The sequence below is a fragment of the Chanodichthys erythropterus genome, chromosome 5 (assembly GCF_024489055.1).
Source record: "Chanodichthys erythropterus isolate Z2021 chromosome 5, ASM2448905v1, whole genome shotgun sequence".
NCBI classification, from domain to species: Eukaryota; Metazoa; Chordata; class Actinopteri; order Cypriniformes; family Xenocyprididae; genus Chanodichthys; species Chanodichthys erythropterus.
This window is the reverse complement of record NC_090225.1, coordinates 4,042,069-4,060,018: the sequence shown is the minus strand read 5'-3', so window position 1 is coordinate 4,060,018 and position 17,950 is coordinate 4,042,069. Positions and strand designations below refer to the sequence as shown.

Below are 17,950 nucleotides of genomic sequence, written 5' to 3'. Positions count from 1 at the left end.
GAGACTGTCATTTTCAAAGTATTTTTTTATCATTATGACAAATAACTGACAAGGTTCCCATCAATGTTCCATGACTATTTCTTGACCTTTCTAGTGATTTGTGATTATTGCTTGGAAAGCTACTGTAGGTAGAGACAGGATATTTTTAAATATATCTCTGCTTGTGTTCACCTGAAAGAAAATAGTCATATACTCCTTGGATGGCTTGAAGATGAGTAAATTATGGGATAATATTCACTTTTGGACATATGTATTTCTTGTTCATAAAATATTTTAGAGTAGTAAATAAAAATAAAAAATCAGGAATTTCCATGACATGTAAAAGGCAATTGTAAAGCAGTCGGTGTGTCTGTACTGTACCGTGACGGGTTCGTCCCACAGTATGGATGGGTACAGTGGGTTTCTCTGCTGGGCTAATATTCTCAGGCACCTTCCCAGCATGCCGAGGGAACAAGCCCTAGTCTCCACACTGTCCAGCGAGAGGGAATTGACAGCTGTGAGATGCGTCAGAACCACCTGAGCCAGAGAACGTCCCACACCAGACCAGTCCTGAGGAAAGACACACACACACACACACACACACACACACATACACACATCAGGCTCTAAGTCACACTGATGATGATACTACAATCAACACAGAAGAGGTCATCTGGGTGAATCTCACATAAACTGTCACTTCTTCACAATTTATCCAATAATTAAAAAAAAAAAAAAAAACACATTGATAAATTGATTACATAAAGTATATGAAGCAGGTTTTAGGCCCACTATGATAAAGATTTTTATTTTTTTTTTTGCATTATGTAAAAAAGGTGGAAATTGTAAAGTACATTTGTAAGGCTACATCTAGGTATAATGTTGTACTGAATTCAATTAAAGCAGCCACTGTCTGGAGTAAGGCTGTTTTTGAGTCAGTGCAAGAGTTTAAGGCCTGATATAGAAATATCGTTTAATGAAAAAATTCAATCGAGATGTGAGCGAGTGAGAGTTACTTGACTGATAGATTAAACATCTCATCTGTGTCTGACCGACTGCTTAATTGACTGGAGACACAAACACAGTCTGCAGAGACGTGAGAAACAGCAAACACAAACATACTTCTCTTCTTTCTGCTAAATATATACAAACTCAAAGCTAACCCACAATTGGTGGTTTTAAGGATCCAACAATTCATGTTTAATTTCATCTTAATAATGCCAATTACCCAAATACTTCAGCCTAATGTTGTACTAGATGCACTTTTTAGTACAATAGGGAAGAAAAGATGAGTGCAACTTCTGTTTCACACTGACTTTAAGAACACACTTACTGTACAGTTCTTTCAATATGTTACTCTCATGCACTTTTTCAGTAGGGCCTAAATCTTAAATTAAGATTCTGTTACATTTACTGTTATAAAAATATATTTTTTTTTTACATAAATTTGTCTCTTACACTCCATCTGTTTGACATTCATGCACACGTGTTTTGAAGGCAAACTTTTAGGAAATGGAAATATGCACATAATTATAATATAATAATATAAGTTAAGCACTGGGGAATGAATCTCTTGATTGCATTAAACAGTACATCACTCTATCAACACCAGACGTGGTAAAGGTCTCAAATTAAACTAGTGTGAGTTTGTTTGTTTGACATGCCAACCTATGTGGCAATTTTGTGGTTTTTGGTTGAACTTTGTGAGAAATTTCTTCCAAAGTGTTAACAGGGTTAAACCCAGCAAAAGAACTTAATATTTAATATTTTATTTATCTTAATATTAAAACTTCTTTGTCATCCTGGAATGACCGATTCGGCAACGTTTAAGAACAATCTGGTCAAAATGTGTGAGAGTTGGAAACCCTGATCGTGATCCCAGTGGATGTTCAGTTGGTTTCTCACCCTCTCATGATCGGTGAGATCAGAGCTGCTCCTGATGAAGTCCTCCACTGCCCTCTCAACTGAGCACTTCCTGTCCCTGTCGATGGACTTCCTCTTCTGCTCGGCACACTGGATGTCCAGCATGAATAGGGCCAGATCGGCAAGAGCCAGTCTCAGACGCACACACACACGCATCGCAGGGAGGTTACACCAACTGGACTGGAGGAAACACACACAAGAACATCTACTACCACACAGCACAGTGAGGAAGACTTTAAAACTGTTACTATAATGTATCTGGATTTCTTTAACATGAACATTTATTTAAATAAAGCATGAAATAAAAATAGACTCTCTTAGTTCATATTTCTGGGCTCGTGAATGATTCATCTGTGACATTATTAATAGCATCTTTCAAGTCAAGTCAAATTTATTTGTATAGCACTCTTCACAATACACCGTTGTAAAGCAAATTTTTATAATATCTTAATGTCTTCATGCCTTATCGTTAAAGCTGGATGATAATATTACATTTCGCAACAATATAAACAATTAAGCAGTTCATAGTCCATACTATACAGTATAGCAAAGCTTGTTTCCACCATGAAATAAAAACTAAGGTAATTGCTATTTTTTATCTCACAATTCTAACTTTTTTTCTCAGAATTGAGAGATATAAAGTCAGAATTGCGTGATATAAAGTCGGAATTGTGAGATATAAACTTGCAATTGCAGGTTATAATGTCCAATTGTGAAGGAAAATCAGGAAAAAAAAAATTCATAATTACGAGTTTATATCTCACAATTCTGACTTTATAACATGCAATTGCAAGTTTAAATTCTGAGAAAAAAAATCAGAATTGTGAGATAAAAATGCCCCCTGGAATACTTCCAGAACCCACTGTTAGAAAACACAATCCGGCGTGCCATCTGCAGATGCCAACTAAAGCTCTATCATGCAAAAAGGAAGCCATATGTGAACATGGTCCAAAAGCGCTGTCGTGGCCTGTGGGCCAAGGCTCATTTGAAATGGACTGTTTCAATGTGGAAAAGTGTACTATGATCAGACGAGTCCAAATTTGACATTCTGGTTGGAAATCACAGACGCCGTGTCCTCTGGGCTAAAGAGGAGGGAGACTTTCCAGCATGTTATCAGCGTTCAGTTCAAAAGCCAGCATCTCTGATGGTATGGGGGTGCATAAGTGCATACGGTATGGGCGGCTTGCATGATTTGGAAGTCACTATGAATGCTGAAAGGTATATAAAGGTTTCCAGATGACGTCTATTTCAGGGAAGGCCTTGTGTATTTCAGCTGGACAATGCAAAACCACATACTGCAGCTATTACAACATCATGACTTTGTCGTAGAAGAGTCCCGGTCTCTATAACAGTCAAGAATAGGACCAAATTCCAACACCAAAACTCCAGAAACTCGTTACCTCGATGCCCAGATGTCTTCACACTATTTTGAAAAGGAGAGGAGATGCTACACCAAGGTAAACATGCCCCCGTCCCAACTATTTTGAGACCTGTAGCAGGCATCAAATTTGAAATGCTCATTTTGTGAATAAAATTGTAAAATTTCTCAGTTGAAACATTTGTTATGTTATCTATGTTCTATTGTGAATAAAATATTGGGTGACATCAGAAAAAAAGAACATTGTTTGAGTGACAGAGTTAACAGAGTTATTTTGATCACTGCAAAAAATGCTGTTCTTACTTAGAGTTTTTGTCTTGTTTCTAGTCAAAATATCTTAAGTTCTTAAATCAACAAGCATTTTCTTGACAAGTAAAAATTAAGTAAGTTTTTCCTTAAAACAAGCAAAATAATCTGCCAATGGGGTAAGCAAAATAATCTTATTTCAAACCAAGAATAAGATATATAATTTTCAGTTTGGACTAAGATTATTTTGCTTACCCCATTGGCAGATTATTTGCTTCTTTTAAGGAAAAACATGCTTAATTTTGATTTATTTTTCCTGAAAACATGAAAATAATTTGTACTTGTCAAGAAAATGCTTCTTGATTTAAGAACTTTAAGATTTTTTGACTAAAAACAAGACAAGAATTCTAAGTAAGAACAGCATTTTTTTCAGTGATGAACATTAAAAACACAAACAATATTTACTTTTGGAAAAACTTGCAGTAATGAATCATTCAAATAGAGAACATGCTTACATTACCTGAAATGTCTAAGCAATTGAAGTAATTTGTTTTCGACCTTAATTTGTGAATGTGTACAAGCATGGAAACCAAAGTCAGTAAAAGTGCAACTGATTTGTTACCCACAAACACTCGTAGGGTTTTTCCGGTGCAATCCTGCTGTAAATCTGGGTCTCGCTGGATGAGTCATGAATTATTCATCAGGGTCAGAGACTGAGGATATGGAGGAGTGAAAACAGGAAATGACCGGACAACAAGGTCTTACAAGAATGACCTGTTCACAAATGAGTCATGTGACCACCGTCAGAACGACCTTCCTGTGTCTGAACCGAAAAACACTTTAGTTCTTTTGTTCATTTACTTCTTCAATTTCATCTCTCCAAAATATTCAGGACAGAGATGAAGGTCAGTGAAGGTTTGCGTAGAAAATAATGTAAAATATTTGTATTAATCTGCTGCATATTGAGATGTATTCAACTGTGGTATAATTAGTATTCGCTTTTGCTGTGATAGTGAATTGGAATTGAGAATTGATTATACAGCTTTCTATATTTCACTTAAACAATGTTGTTTCAAGTAAAATGTAAAAAGAGATCTTCCTGATGAAGCGTGACAGGTGTTTTTACAGTACAGAAAATAAAGTGAAACAATGTATTTTATTCAATAGATCATCAAATCTGAAATTAATTTGCTATTCTCAAAACCACTGGCGGGTTTTGTCTCATGCATCACTGAAACATATGTCTTTAGGGGCCGCTCATATCTTTCTCTTCTCTTTCTATGGAAAACCAAACATTCCTTCTGTAATATATTTCAGTGAACAATGTCTCCAGAGTCATCTCTGTTCGATTTATTGTCTTTTGGGGCAGCAGCACCATCTGCTGTAGGTGGAGGCTCAATCTAATGGAAGAATAAACTTCAATCTGACTCAGGTAACAAAGCCAATGCAGGTGTTAAATCAGGTGCAAACAATATGTTTTCTGATTTATGCAGGATACGACAGACGGATCCACAACAAATGCCTGCAAGCAAACAACATTTCAGTTTGCATTTGTGATTTAAAGGGACAGTCCAGCTAAAAAGTGATAATTCTGTCATCATTTACTTGCCTTCGTGTGTTAGTAATTAATTGGTCAAAAATTAATAGAAATGACGAAACATAAACATTGTAACAACAATTTATATATATATATATATATATATATATATATATATATATATATATATATATATATATATATATATATATATATATATATACACACATACATATTTTAGAGCCCTATGAAATAAATTTTATTTGTTCTCAAATTCCATTTTATTTTCCCCAAATTTTAATAATTAAAAAGCATTTATTCTTTACAGTACGGTCCCTATGAAATGTTTTATTTTTACAGAAATTCTGTGTTGTGTTTTACATTTTTTGATTTATGATTTAACACCAATTTATTATCAAAAACGATGTTATTAAATAAAGGCACACAAATTGACAATTTATTTAATCTTTTAAAATGTAATAAAAAAAATCTTTTTTGCAAACAAAATGCTACACAACAGAGGTTTACTGTTAAAATACTGTATGATTATTCTTTAAAGTTCAATAATTTATTATTATTATCATAACTTAGAGAGGTAAATTCTACTGTACAACAGTAATATATTTCCGTCACAATTTCTTCAAGTTAAACCAAACTTTTATTTTGGCTTTCATCATATGGAACAAGAGCAGTTTGAAGATTCTTTTTAAATATCTTCTGTTCAAAAGTCCTACAGTTTTGGAAGGTGAATAAATGACGACAGTATTTGAACTATTCTGTTAAATCAAAAGGCACAAGAGTCTAACTAGTTTAGCAATTCAGATATCCCCATTTGGTCAATGTGTTCATTGCCCTCTTTTCATAAATATGAGCACCCAGAGAGCTTTGTAATAAGATAATCCATTTGAGAAAATGAAAATCCATAATGCAGTGTGAGGCTAAATGAATTAGCGTGGTGTTCAGATGAGCCAGTGTGCTGTTTGGCACGCTAAGCCCAACAGGGGGCCAAGAAAACTATCGGCAAGCTTAACAAACACAGAACCAAATCACATTTCCCCGAGTGCTAATCATGTTTGTTCCCCTTGAAAGAAAGCTCATGTGTTGTGTCCTTTAGATTCAACATTACCGCACGTGGAGGAAAGGTAATCGACAAACAAATGTGATTATCAAAGGTGTGGAGGTGTGAAGGTCTGGAAACTTGAATTAATATGCCAAGTCTAACACCTGCTTATCATAGAAGAGGAGGAAATGTGTCACCAGGATAAAGATGAATGAAGCTAATTATTACTAGTGTAAACTAAACCAATACATTATAGAACTACTGTCTACTGGTCCTGCTAGTATAAATTCTGCAAATTTATACCCATCTATACAGAACTGATCATCAAACATCTCATACCTCATGAGGTGGAAGAACATTCAGGACATTAGTGACGACTTTCTCTTGAATAGACACAGCCTTCTTCATAAGGGCGAATGCATGCAGAAGGTGGCGCTGTTTCTCTTCTGCACTCAAAGCATTAACAGCCAGGATTCTTGATGAAAAAGACAAAGACAAAATCAAACATCGGATTCAAACCTACTACAATAAACAACAACGTGCATTTACTTTTGCTCAAAAGACCTTTTATTAATTGAGAGACGTGGAATTAAATGGGTGCATGAACTTTTTGTTGGTTTAAAAATGCATTGGTCACACTGCAGGAATACTGAAGTACTGAAGAGTCCGTGCAGAATAAATGTATTAATTTCTTTCAAAAAACAAAAGTTCATTTGACACCAAACTATATATACCAGGAATATGTTCTACTTGGTATAAGACATTTTTATTATTTTATATCACCCTCAAATTCTCATTACTATTGCAAAACTATATTATATTTAACTAAATGTGACCTTGGCATGAGGAATGGTTAGCAGTTAAAACACCTAATATAAACACCTTCCCCAATCCACTAGCAGTGAAGCGTCTGTGTTTGTGTGCTGATTACGTGTTGTACCTCAGCGTGTTGCTGTGTTCTAGTGTGGCCTCTGCGGCGTGTGTGCTGTATCCCAGCTGCAGCAGTTCGGAGGCAGTGTGTTTGAGTGTGTCACACACTGAGCTCAACATCTCCACCTCCGGATCACTCAGACAGCACAGCGGAGTGACAGGACTCAGTAAGCGCTGGCGTAAAACGGCCCCCCTTCACGTGCACATACAGTGTTACTGTTATTTAGCTCTGATTATGAAATATTGAGCATCATCTGTAAGTAAATCCATAAATGCACCTGGTCTCCAGCGACGCGATGAAGAAGCGGAGGACTGAAGTTCGGTTCTGTCTCTGCTCTAGAACTGCTCTGATGGTTCTGCAGGCCTGTTCAGTGATATCACACACCTGCAGAAGACAAAGCATATTTTTGACATTATATTTTGCTCTTAATATCCCTAATAAGAATAATATCTTATGAATATCCTTAATATCTTAATAAGAATAAGAGTGCAAAAAGTGTTTAGAGCAAAAACAAATGTTTTGGATTTACATAAATGTAACTTCTAGTACAAAAACATAAAATAAAATAAAAATTTGTTTAGAAATGCATAGAAATGTTCAACAAATGCACTTTTATTTTAATTTGACATATTGAGTCTAGAATTAAAGCAGCTGGAAAATAATATAATAAGAAAAATATATAGTTCGACTGTTCAAAAATCTGGAAGATATTTTTATGTTTTTGAAAGAAGCCTCTTCTGCTTACAAGGTTGCATTTATTTGATCATAAATACAGTAAAAACAATAATATTGTGAAATATTATTACAATTTAAAAAGGCTGTTTTATTTAGTGTGTGTATACACGTATATTAAGATGTAAATAGAAATGAATACTATATTAAGCAAGGATGCATTAAATTGATCAAAAGTGACATTAAAGACATTTATAATGTTACAAGAGATTCTATTTCAAATAAATGCTGTTCTTATGAACTTTCTATTCATCAAAAAATCCTGAAAAATAAAATGTATCACATTTTCCACAAAAATATGAAGCAGCACAACTGTTTTCAACATTGATAATAGTAAATTGTTTCTTAAGTAGCAAGTCAAATAAATGCAGCCTTTTTGTTGCAGACATCTGCTGTGTCAATTACTATTAATATTCCTAAATGAATTTGGTCTACATTACTGCCATCGGTTCAGCAGCTGTCAATCATTCTACACCTGATGATGCGCGTCCTGTCCTTCCTGTCCCACTACAGCTGTCAGCAGCGTCTGAACGAGCAGGTAGCAGAACTCCTCGTCTCCTCCGATCTCCTGAGCTCGCTGACACAGATCAAGAGCCTCACCGTATCTGTGCTCCTGATTGGCCAGAACAGCCAGGAGGTGTAAACTCTTAGCCAATGACGTCTGATCATCAAGTTCCTGAAACACACATAACAATGAGATGTGTAACATTTAAAGTTCCTCCAAGTTCCACAAAGATCTAGGAAGAAGAGCTTTACACAATCTGAATTCACTGAATCTCTTCAGTTGCACATATCTGGGACAACTGTTTTCAACATTGATGATGATATAAATCAGAAATGTTTCTTGAGCAGCAAATCATCATATTAGAATGATTTATGAAGGATCATGTGACACTGAAGACTGCAGTAATGATGCTGAAAATTCAGTTTTGATCACTGGAATAAATAACATTTTACTATATATTCACATAGAAAACAGCTGTTTTAAATTGTAAAAATATGTCACAATTTTTACTGTATTTTTTCTCAAATAAATGCAGCCTTGGTGAGCAGAATACACTTTTTTCTAAACATTAAAATCTTACAGACCCCAAACTTGAACAGAAGTGATCTCAATTTATGTAATGATTTTACTTTAAATCTAGTGCAGTATTTGTTATTTCAGAGTGTTAATTAATTGGTCTTAAGTCAGAAATACAAAAATATAATTGCTCCAGGAATAACTTGCCTATAATTACACAAGAAGTCTTATATTTCAGTACTTAATGATTATTGGCAGATGTTTTAAGCATAAATTTCAATAAAAGTCTTCCTTTATGTCCAGCCATTTTTGCAGTTTATTAACAAAACATGAGACTTCTCATACAACGTTTTCAGTCATTTGACTAAAGCTGAATTTCAAAGCTGAGTTCGTTCATGCTTTTCTTCATGACGTATGAAGCATGTCAGAAGGAAAACACTGATACATCATGTGTGTTTGTCTGCTCACCTCAGCTATCCGGTGTGTGTGATTCAGCAGGACTTTAGCAGGCTGAAACAGGTTCATGCTGAGACACACGTCGGCCTTCGACAACCAACCACTGGTCATTGTCCTTCCACACGGATCACCTTCAGTGAACGGCGTCTGACAGGGTTTAGTGTGTTAGTTTGAATAGTGTAATAGTTTTAAATAGTTACATCAGAACACTCTCAAACTGTGCTGTGAGAAACTGACCTCGTCCATCACGACGCTCTGAGTCATGACGGCTCTGTGGCTCCTGAAATCAAATAGAGTTGCATTAAACACTATGAAGCACCTTATATTGACTTGTTTAGAGATTCAAGCAGTTCATTTGAGAATCATACCACATCTGTTCATCCTCAGGTAGGTGTGTGAAGCTCAGAAGCTGTTCGCAGTATGGAGATAAAGACTCAAATCCCAGATCATGACAGTTCCTGATGATTCTGAGAGATGAGAGGACGTGCTGTCATATCTAGCTGTGAAATCTAATGTAATGTGACTGAAACTGTGCTCACGGTGATACCTGAGGCGGTAGAGGTCAGACTGACTCCTGCTCTGCATGAGGTCATGAGCGATGACCTCTGCCAGGTGGAGAGGGGCAAAGGTCAGTGGGGTCAACGAGACTGATTCAAGCTCTCTCACCAACAGATCCAAATAAAACAGAGTTTGGCTCTGAAACAACACGATTAAACACATAAAACACCATCATGATGTGCAATTTTACAGTTTTTCTCAGTCGCTCGCTTTGGTACATTTCGCGAATCAAACTCACAATTTGCAAAACAGTAAGTGCATTTCTCAAAACAATTTGTACAAATAGCAAAACACCATGGATAACCTGCAAAAGCCACTCTCTTACTCAAAATCCTTAGTTCATCTCTCAAAAGTAAATATCTGTGTCAATGAACATGTCAGTGCCATCAGAATGACAAGTCCTTGTGTCATTGTGTACGGATAAGACAGTCAAATTGTTTAGTCATGTTCTCAAAATAACGTTTACTCTGGAGGGACGTTCTGATGGAAACTATGGCTAAAGTTTTGATGACAATTATTGTCAATTATAAGTTACATCTTAGTGTATGTGTGAGTGTAATTGCAAGAGAATGGAAAAGATTCAAATTTACTCTCTTACTGTTTGTACTGTATTTTATTGACAGAACGTCATTGAGTCATTGAGTCATGTCCTTATTGAGTCATGTCATGTCGTCAAGATTCACCTGGGACCAATTTACCAATTCAGGACAGATTTAGAAAAAAGTCTAATGGAAATATAGAAAGTATAGAAATATGCTTGACATATTATGATAACTTGTTCAACCATTTTGCATGTAAAGACTTATGCTATGAGCTTGTGCCTAAATGTTGTGGGGGGTGAGACTATTCAACAGAGACCCAATATAATACATTTTGATCAACATGACATAAGCAACTGATAATGTAGGAAACAACAGAGAATTGTACATAATCATTTGCATGGATGTACCAAAGCATTTACAACTTGTTCAAAGAAATGAGAAACTGCTTTTTTGATGTGCACAAGTGACACAATGATGTGAGAATTGAACAGGTAGTTTTCAGAATTTCAATTCTGATCTGAGAAATGTACCAAAGCGACTGAGAAAAACTGTAATTCACATATACTTACACTAATGTTCAAAATTATTTTTTTTAAAGAAAAGACGCATTAACTTGATTGAAATTGGCATTTATAATGTAACATTCTATTGCAAGATTCTATTTAAAATAAATGCTGTTCTTTAGAATTTTCTATTCATTAAAGAATACTGAAAAATAAAATGTATCACAGTGTCCACAAAAATCTGAAGCAGCACAACTGTATTCAACATTGATAATGATCAGAAGTGTTTCTTGGGCAGGAAATCAGCATGTTAGAATAATTGCTGAAGGATCATGTGACACTGAAGACTGGAGTAATGAAGTTGAAAATTCAGCTTTGATCACAGGAATAAATTACATTTTACAATATATTCACATAGAAACATTTTAACTTGTAATATTTCACAATTTTTACTGTATATATATATATATATATATATATATATATATATATATATATATATATATATTTGCTTACTTGTCATGACAATAATGTCACAATTTAATGCAACTCTTAATATTTTCAAAAGTAGGGCTGGCCAAAAAAGACGACCTGATGGATGGTGTTTATAACCTGACATATAAACCCATGACAGTTTTCTAATAATCTCTTTTCTCTTTTATTCATGTGATGTTTTTGTTCAATGAGATAATTCTCTTCCAATCAATGAGCAAGATGCTTTAAGTCACAGATATCTCAGGTCTCACTCTAAAGATCAATACTTCCACTTCCACCTCATAAACCTCAGAAATAAGCACACGATCAATCAGAAACGTTCCCGCTCTGTCACAGTTTTGATTATCTGTCACATGTGAAACCCTGTTCAAATAAGAGATGACGTCGACCTCTAGTGGAGATCCACTGACCTGCGCGCTGAGGGCCGTGCCGTTGATGCTGTACGGGCTGACGTCAGAACGAAAGGCCTGTCGAACCTCCTCAGGACACTCAAACTGAGCCCACTGCTCCGGGCCGATAGGAAGAGACACAACAGTAGACGGCTGGAAAAAAATTAAATGTATATAATAGAGAAACAGCACTGTTTATACACTTACTCATTCAGAAAGGACACCTTAAATTGATCAAAAGGCACAGTAAAGACATGTATAATGTTACAAAAGATATCTATTTTCTATCTCACCGACCCCGACCTTTTGAAAGGTAGTGTACACTGTATACTTGAAAACTACTAGAACAAATAGCATGTGAAACAGACTGCATTATATACCACTAACCACTGGAAACAAATTCAGCGAGTCAGTTATCATCTTAGAAACAAAACATTTTTATATGCATTTTAATAAATTTTGGTGTAAAAATGACTTTTGGCAGTTTTATGAAGAGAGTTCAGTTCCAGTTCCTTCATTACACTGCAAGGTCAATGGAAGGTCAAGTCAAGCACACTGCCTTGTGGGATATTCAGTGCAGCGTGATACAGCAGTAATGTAGTGGGCCATGGTAGTATCCTATAAAAAATACAGTCTAATAACTGTTTTATTTTATTGTCTAATAGGTAAATATTTTACTATAAAATTATTTTACTATTTATATTGTGTCAACATAGGGCACAACATGTGTTAAATTAAATCATGTGTTTAAATGTTGATTGTATTCTCCTGGGCAATAACAGAGGAAATTTTCAACAGCTTTTTTGTAGTCGAAACTTTAAAGTTTGCATCTATATAGACACTGACTTTCAAAAATAAAAAGTGAAAAAAGTGAAAAGAACAACAGTAAAAAGTGTGACATCTAACCCCAGTCGCCCTACATAGTACGCTGCCCTAGAAAGACAAAATGCAGTTTTACGCAGAGCATGAAAATAAAATCAAATGAATTATAATGGAAGAAAAAAATTTTACAGAGGATTTATGTTTAATGGAGAGTCAAATGCTTTTATCCAGCTAACAGGGAATGTTCTCAGAATGTTCTGGCAAGGTTCTCTCAAAGTTACATTAACTTTAATAGAACATTAATAGAACGTTTGTTTATAGTTATCAGTCTTTAATAAAATTCTCACAACAAAAACATAAAAAAACTGTATGTTCATCTGACGTTCAGAAACAATGTTTTCATTAATTGGAACATTAGTAAAATGTTCTTAGAAGACGTTTTTGGATATCTAGTTAGCCTCACCTGTTTAGACTCGTCGGGTCTCTCTTTGTCTTTTCTGGAGCTGGTGGATCGCACGGCTTGACCAGCGGCTGACTGATTCATCACTTCCTGTGCGGTTTCCATAGACACCTGAATTCAACAACGACACACTTGAAAACCCAATACAAGTGTCCCGCTCTGAGATGTTATGGAAGTGAAGTGCTGACCTTCCAGATGTGCAGCGTGAAGCTGAGTGCGGTGAGCAGATGCTGCAGGTGTTTGTGGGACGATCGCTCCTCTGTGAGAGCCAGCAGTGTGTGCGCTCGCATCAGACGCTCCAGACGCCCGACCGCCCGCACCTCACACAGACGCACTCCAGATGCCACGCTCTCCTCTAACAGGACAGGGGTGCGATGTTGACATGTGATCACATGTGATTGATTTGTACAGAACACAAGATAATCACACATGATGAAGACTGACCAGCTGTGAACAGCAGCACGTCTGCGGCCCACTCGACCTGGATACGGACGTCAGTCATAGGAAAGTTTGTGATATATAGCCACTCGCCAAACTCCAGCAGGACATCCACCTTCTGCCACTGAGCACCAGAAGACTGAGGAAACGCACAGAAGATCTGTCAGTTAGCACTTATTAACTAAAAAACTGTCAAGAAATCATGTTTCACCCCAAACATTTTTTTTTTCAAATTCATAGAGGAAAGTAAGCTTCTGTTTCTAAATGCATCTTTCACATGGTGACATTATTTTAAAAATGAATTAAGCTCATCTTCTATGAAATTCTCATTACTGTACAGGAAAAAAAGATAAATAATGGTGCTAGCAAGTTAGCAACGCCAAAATCATTAGTTCGATTCTCAGAGAAAGCAAGGAAAATGTAGGCTAAAGGTTTACCTTGAACACAATGTAAGCCACTTTGAATAAAGAGAATAAATAATGTCTCTGATAAAAGCTATATATATATATATATAACCATAAAAAACTTTTTCGTTACTTAAAATAAAATAAAGTTTCTCATTTTCATTTAGTTTAACTTGATGTACTAAAATAGCTAAAACTGAAATACAAATAAAAAATACTATATTTACATAAAAAAAAAGGCAAATGAAAAAAGTCAAAAGCATACAGCAAAATTACAAAAAAAAAAAAAAGTACTTTTTTTATATAATTTTATATAATCCCTACATGGGAATTTGGAAAAATGGAAAATTACATTTGTGAAGAACCACTGTAAGTTCAGATCACAGTACCTTTTTCATACTAAATTTAATTGTAATCATTTTTAAAATATATTTAATAATGACTGTGTCCAGAAATGGCAATTCTCATTTTCTATGATGATTTTTAAGTGTCGGATAATTCATTACACTAGCATGCAAAGTCTGGACACACCTGACTGAATTTGTGCTTCTCTTTTGATCAAAATTCTTGAAAAATACTAATAATTAGAAATTTTACATGGTGGCATTACTTTCTCGACAGCATACTTTGCCCCACATTTTCATTATATTTAATATAATTAAGAATTTAAATGACTTTGTGATGAACAATTGTAAGTATGGATCACAATCGTATTATTGTATCCAGAAATGCCAATTCTCATTTTTGTATAGTAATTTTGAGGGAAATGTGCTTAATTGTCATGAAAATAATTCCAAAAGGCAAATAATATATTTTATAGAGTTTTGGTTTTAAAATATGAGCCACACTTTTCTTCGTGAGATTCAAACATTACTGACCACTAATGAAAACATGCAGAAACGTGCAAGACCAGCAGGTGTCACCACAAACCACATGCACAGAGATGCACACACAGTCACTGCGATCAGTGATCAGCCTCATTAAAGAGTTGTGGTCCAACTGAAGTGTTTTCTGATGCTTTTACCTTTAGTGCCGTGATGGCGTTCTGATAGTAGGTCAGTCGTTGCCTTTTGTCTTTGGCACAGAGAGCTGCACGCCGCCACATGTGAGAGCAGACGATCTCGTCACTGAACCGCTGCATGTCCAGCTGAACGGACTCTCCTAACCGGGCCTTGACCAGAACACGCTGCTTAAACAGAATCCTGCGTGCACACACACACACACACACACACACACACACACACACACACACACACACACACACACACACACAGAGCTTCAGACCAGAGAAGACAGGTGTCTGATAATTCATTTAGTGTAACTGAGAATCACACTAAAAGGCAAAAAATGGGACACATTTGAAGAATTAAAGTTTCTCAATCTTAAAACAAGAACTAAATTCATGAGATTCACTCATTGTTGACAACAAATGAAAACATGCAGTACATGTGTAAGACCAGCAGGTGTCGCCAAAACCTCACAGATAAACAAAAGAATCATTAGTGCATGGTAAAATAACCTTAACTTGCCTGAGCCTCTTCACTTAAAGGTGCTGAAGAGGATGCTTTGTTTTATACATTTTTGCAATATTACTTGAAACTTTACTAATTGATAAAAGACAATTTATTAGGTGCACTGAAAGGAATAATATTAATATACATCATCTGTGCACGAGGTAGGGCCTTAAAAACATCAGCCAATCACGTAAACGATTGGCCCTCTGGCTTGTCAATCACTGCCATGACGTTCCTTGTGAGAGACGAGCACGGCTGCACGCTCAAGTAACTTTCCACACTCCACAGGCGCCGCATGCAATGTTTTTGTCAGGAGACAGGAGTAACAACTGCAGATTATGAGTTACCTGCGGTGAGTCCGACATAATGAATCCACTAACACGACACAGCGAATGCCGGCGGTAAACACTCATGTTCCAATACTCCTGCACGAGTTTTGGGAGGCGTTCCCACGAAATGCTGTGAAGGAGGGGGGGGGGGTTGTTCTTACGCATGCACTCATTTCAAAAACTCACTTACACTCTTTGGTTTCTCAGTCGACGAAAAGATCCTCTTTAGCACCTTTAATGCTATCTGTTCCCAATATAAGATTTTGTCTAAATGTGTATTTGCAATCATACATTAAATGGAGTTTCTTTACATGTAAATAACATTGTTTCCTTATGAACACATTTTCCTATTCTAGATAATGTTTGAAACTTAGTATTTCTCATGCTCCTCACTTGTTGTATTCCACATTGCATAAAAGTGTCTGCTAAATTAATGAAAGTAAATGCATCACAGCGGTGTAAAGATGCTTTTCAACAGAGACCAGCCAGATGGCGCCATTTACTGATAAACGCAGTATTTGAGACCTGATAACCAATTATATGGTTATCTGTAGTAGTTCACACACACACACACACACACACACACACACACACACACACACACACACACACACACACACACACACACACACACACACACACACACACACACACACACACACACACACACACACACACACACACACACACACACACACTCATTTTGAATCCAGTGACCCGTGAAACACTGCAAGTTAAAAAGGGCAGATGTGCAGATATTGCAGCCGTGTGTGTTGGAGGGAAGGACTCACAGGCGGTGTGCGGTGTGTGGCGTCTCTCTGACGGCCTCGTCCAGCAGCTTTAGGCCTTTCCTCCAGTCACCACTGTCTGTATGAATATGGAGCAGAGCATTGTACATGGACGCCCACACCTTCAGGTCATCATCACGTCTGCCTGCGTCTGCTGACAGAGAGAAGAGGCTGACGGGTGCGGACAGTTCTCGGAACATAGCAAAACCATCTCTTTTCAATTAAACTAAAGTCTCACAGTCAGTTGAATTTATAAAATATAATTCCATGAAAAAAAATTATAAAAGCAAAAAAATCAGTTCACTACAGGAACTCAATCACAGCAGGATTATTTACACACAATTTCCTTTCAGGAAAATGGATTTTTCAAAATCTAAAAGTGCAAAAGTGAAAGATAAATACAAAACATTCACTGATTTACTGCTCAGCATGTATTTGATGTTTTCACTATTTTTATTCACCCTCCAGCTTTTTCCAGTTCATTTTAATACTCTTTAAGGTGTGAACAATATCTCTTTATGAACTCACAAAAACCCATGTAAAATAATTTACATGGACATTTAGTGAAGAGACAGAAACCTCTTAGGTTTCATTTAAAAAATATACATTAATTAGTGTTTTGAAGATCAACCAATTTCTTTCTTTTCTGTGTCTATTTGTTTACAGTCTATGGTTTGGATGACATGAATGGTATTAAATCATTACAGAATTTTCTGTTTTGGGAGAATGATCCCTTTTAAGACATTTAAATCCAGCTCCTGCAGGCCATCTGCAGTGCAGCTTTAATACAGCAGGTGGCCGAAGTGCTTTAGCATCAGCATTGGTGGTTCAGTGGTAGAATTCTCGCCTGCCACGCGGGAGGCCCGGGTTCGATTCCCGGCCAATGCAGATATATATTTTAATTTTCATTTTTAAATAAAAACAAAAATGAACAAAAGGTTACTCTGAATGCTAAAATCCCACAATGTCTGGAAACTGTGACAAAACAAAACCTTACCAGACAGGACAAATCGATATTTAAACGATCCACCTTCACAGTAAAGTATGTAAAGCTTCTGGAACTCTATACTAAAACAGTATAATATAGTAAAATTTTATGTTTAATATAGTTAATAATGTATATAATATACTCAATGCTTCCCACAGGTTTGAAATATACTTGCGGTGGTAGCCGGGCAAAAAAAATTACCCACGGCACAAAAATGGTCTACATTATTTGACAAACAAATTGAGTGATTTTTAACAGTATTTTTATTTATTGAAATTAATTTTAATTACATAGCATATTACATTTAATTACATACTAATATTATGCATTATTATGCATTGTAAATTATGCAAAATTACAGTATTTAAATGGTTCACCTTTTCCTATGTTCTCCTTGCTGTCATATAGTGTCTCTCTCAGTGAATTTTACTAGTAAAATTTATAAAATGAATAATAT

The 17,950-nt window shown here is 35.9% G+C and overlaps 1 protein-coding gene and 1 non-coding gene across 2 annotated transcripts in view; one reads left to right on the top strand and one right to left on the bottom strand.

Moving 5' to 3' along the window:
• The window catches only part of LOC137020469 (cilia- and flagella-associated protein 46), a 75,614-nt gene that overhangs the window by 22,911 nt on the left and 34,753 nt on the right, over nt 1-17,950 (bottom strand). Inside the window, exons 23-39 of the mRNA XM_067386082.1 lie at nt 16,997-17,017; nt 16,509-16,695; nt 14,899-15,076; nt 13,460-13,609; nt 13,221-13,385; nt 13,036-13,143; nt 11,772-11,903; nt 9,811-9,959; nt 9,632-9,730; nt 9,501-9,543; nt 9,276-9,410; nt 8,262-8,462; nt 7,332-7,438; nt 7,064-7,246; nt 6,463-6,598; nt 1,885-2,082; nt 361-549 (exon numbers count right to left, since the gene is read on the bottom strand). Coding sequence (XP_067242183.1) covers nt 361-549; nt 1,885-2,082; nt 6,463-6,598; nt 7,064-7,246; nt 7,332-7,438; nt 8,262-8,462; nt 9,276-9,410; nt 9,501-9,543; nt 9,632-9,730; nt 9,811-9,959; nt 11,772-11,903; nt 13,036-13,143; nt 13,221-13,385; nt 13,460-13,609; nt 14,899-15,076; nt 16,509-16,695; nt 16,997-17,017 — 2,381 coding nt within the window. The remainder of the gene's footprint in view (nt 1-360; nt 550-1,884; nt 2,083-6,462; nt 6,599-7,063; nt 7,247-7,331; nt 7,439-8,261; nt 8,463-9,275; nt 9,411-9,500; nt 9,544-9,631; nt 9,731-9,810; nt 9,960-11,771; nt 11,904-13,035; nt 13,144-13,220; nt 13,386-13,459; nt 13,610-14,898; nt 15,077-16,508; nt 16,696-16,996; nt 17,018-17,950) is intronic.
• Nucleotides 17,323-17,393, top strand: trnag-gcc (transfer RNA glycine (anticodon GCC)). Its single transcript has one exon. It is a non-coding gene; the product is annotated as a tRNA-Gly (tRNA).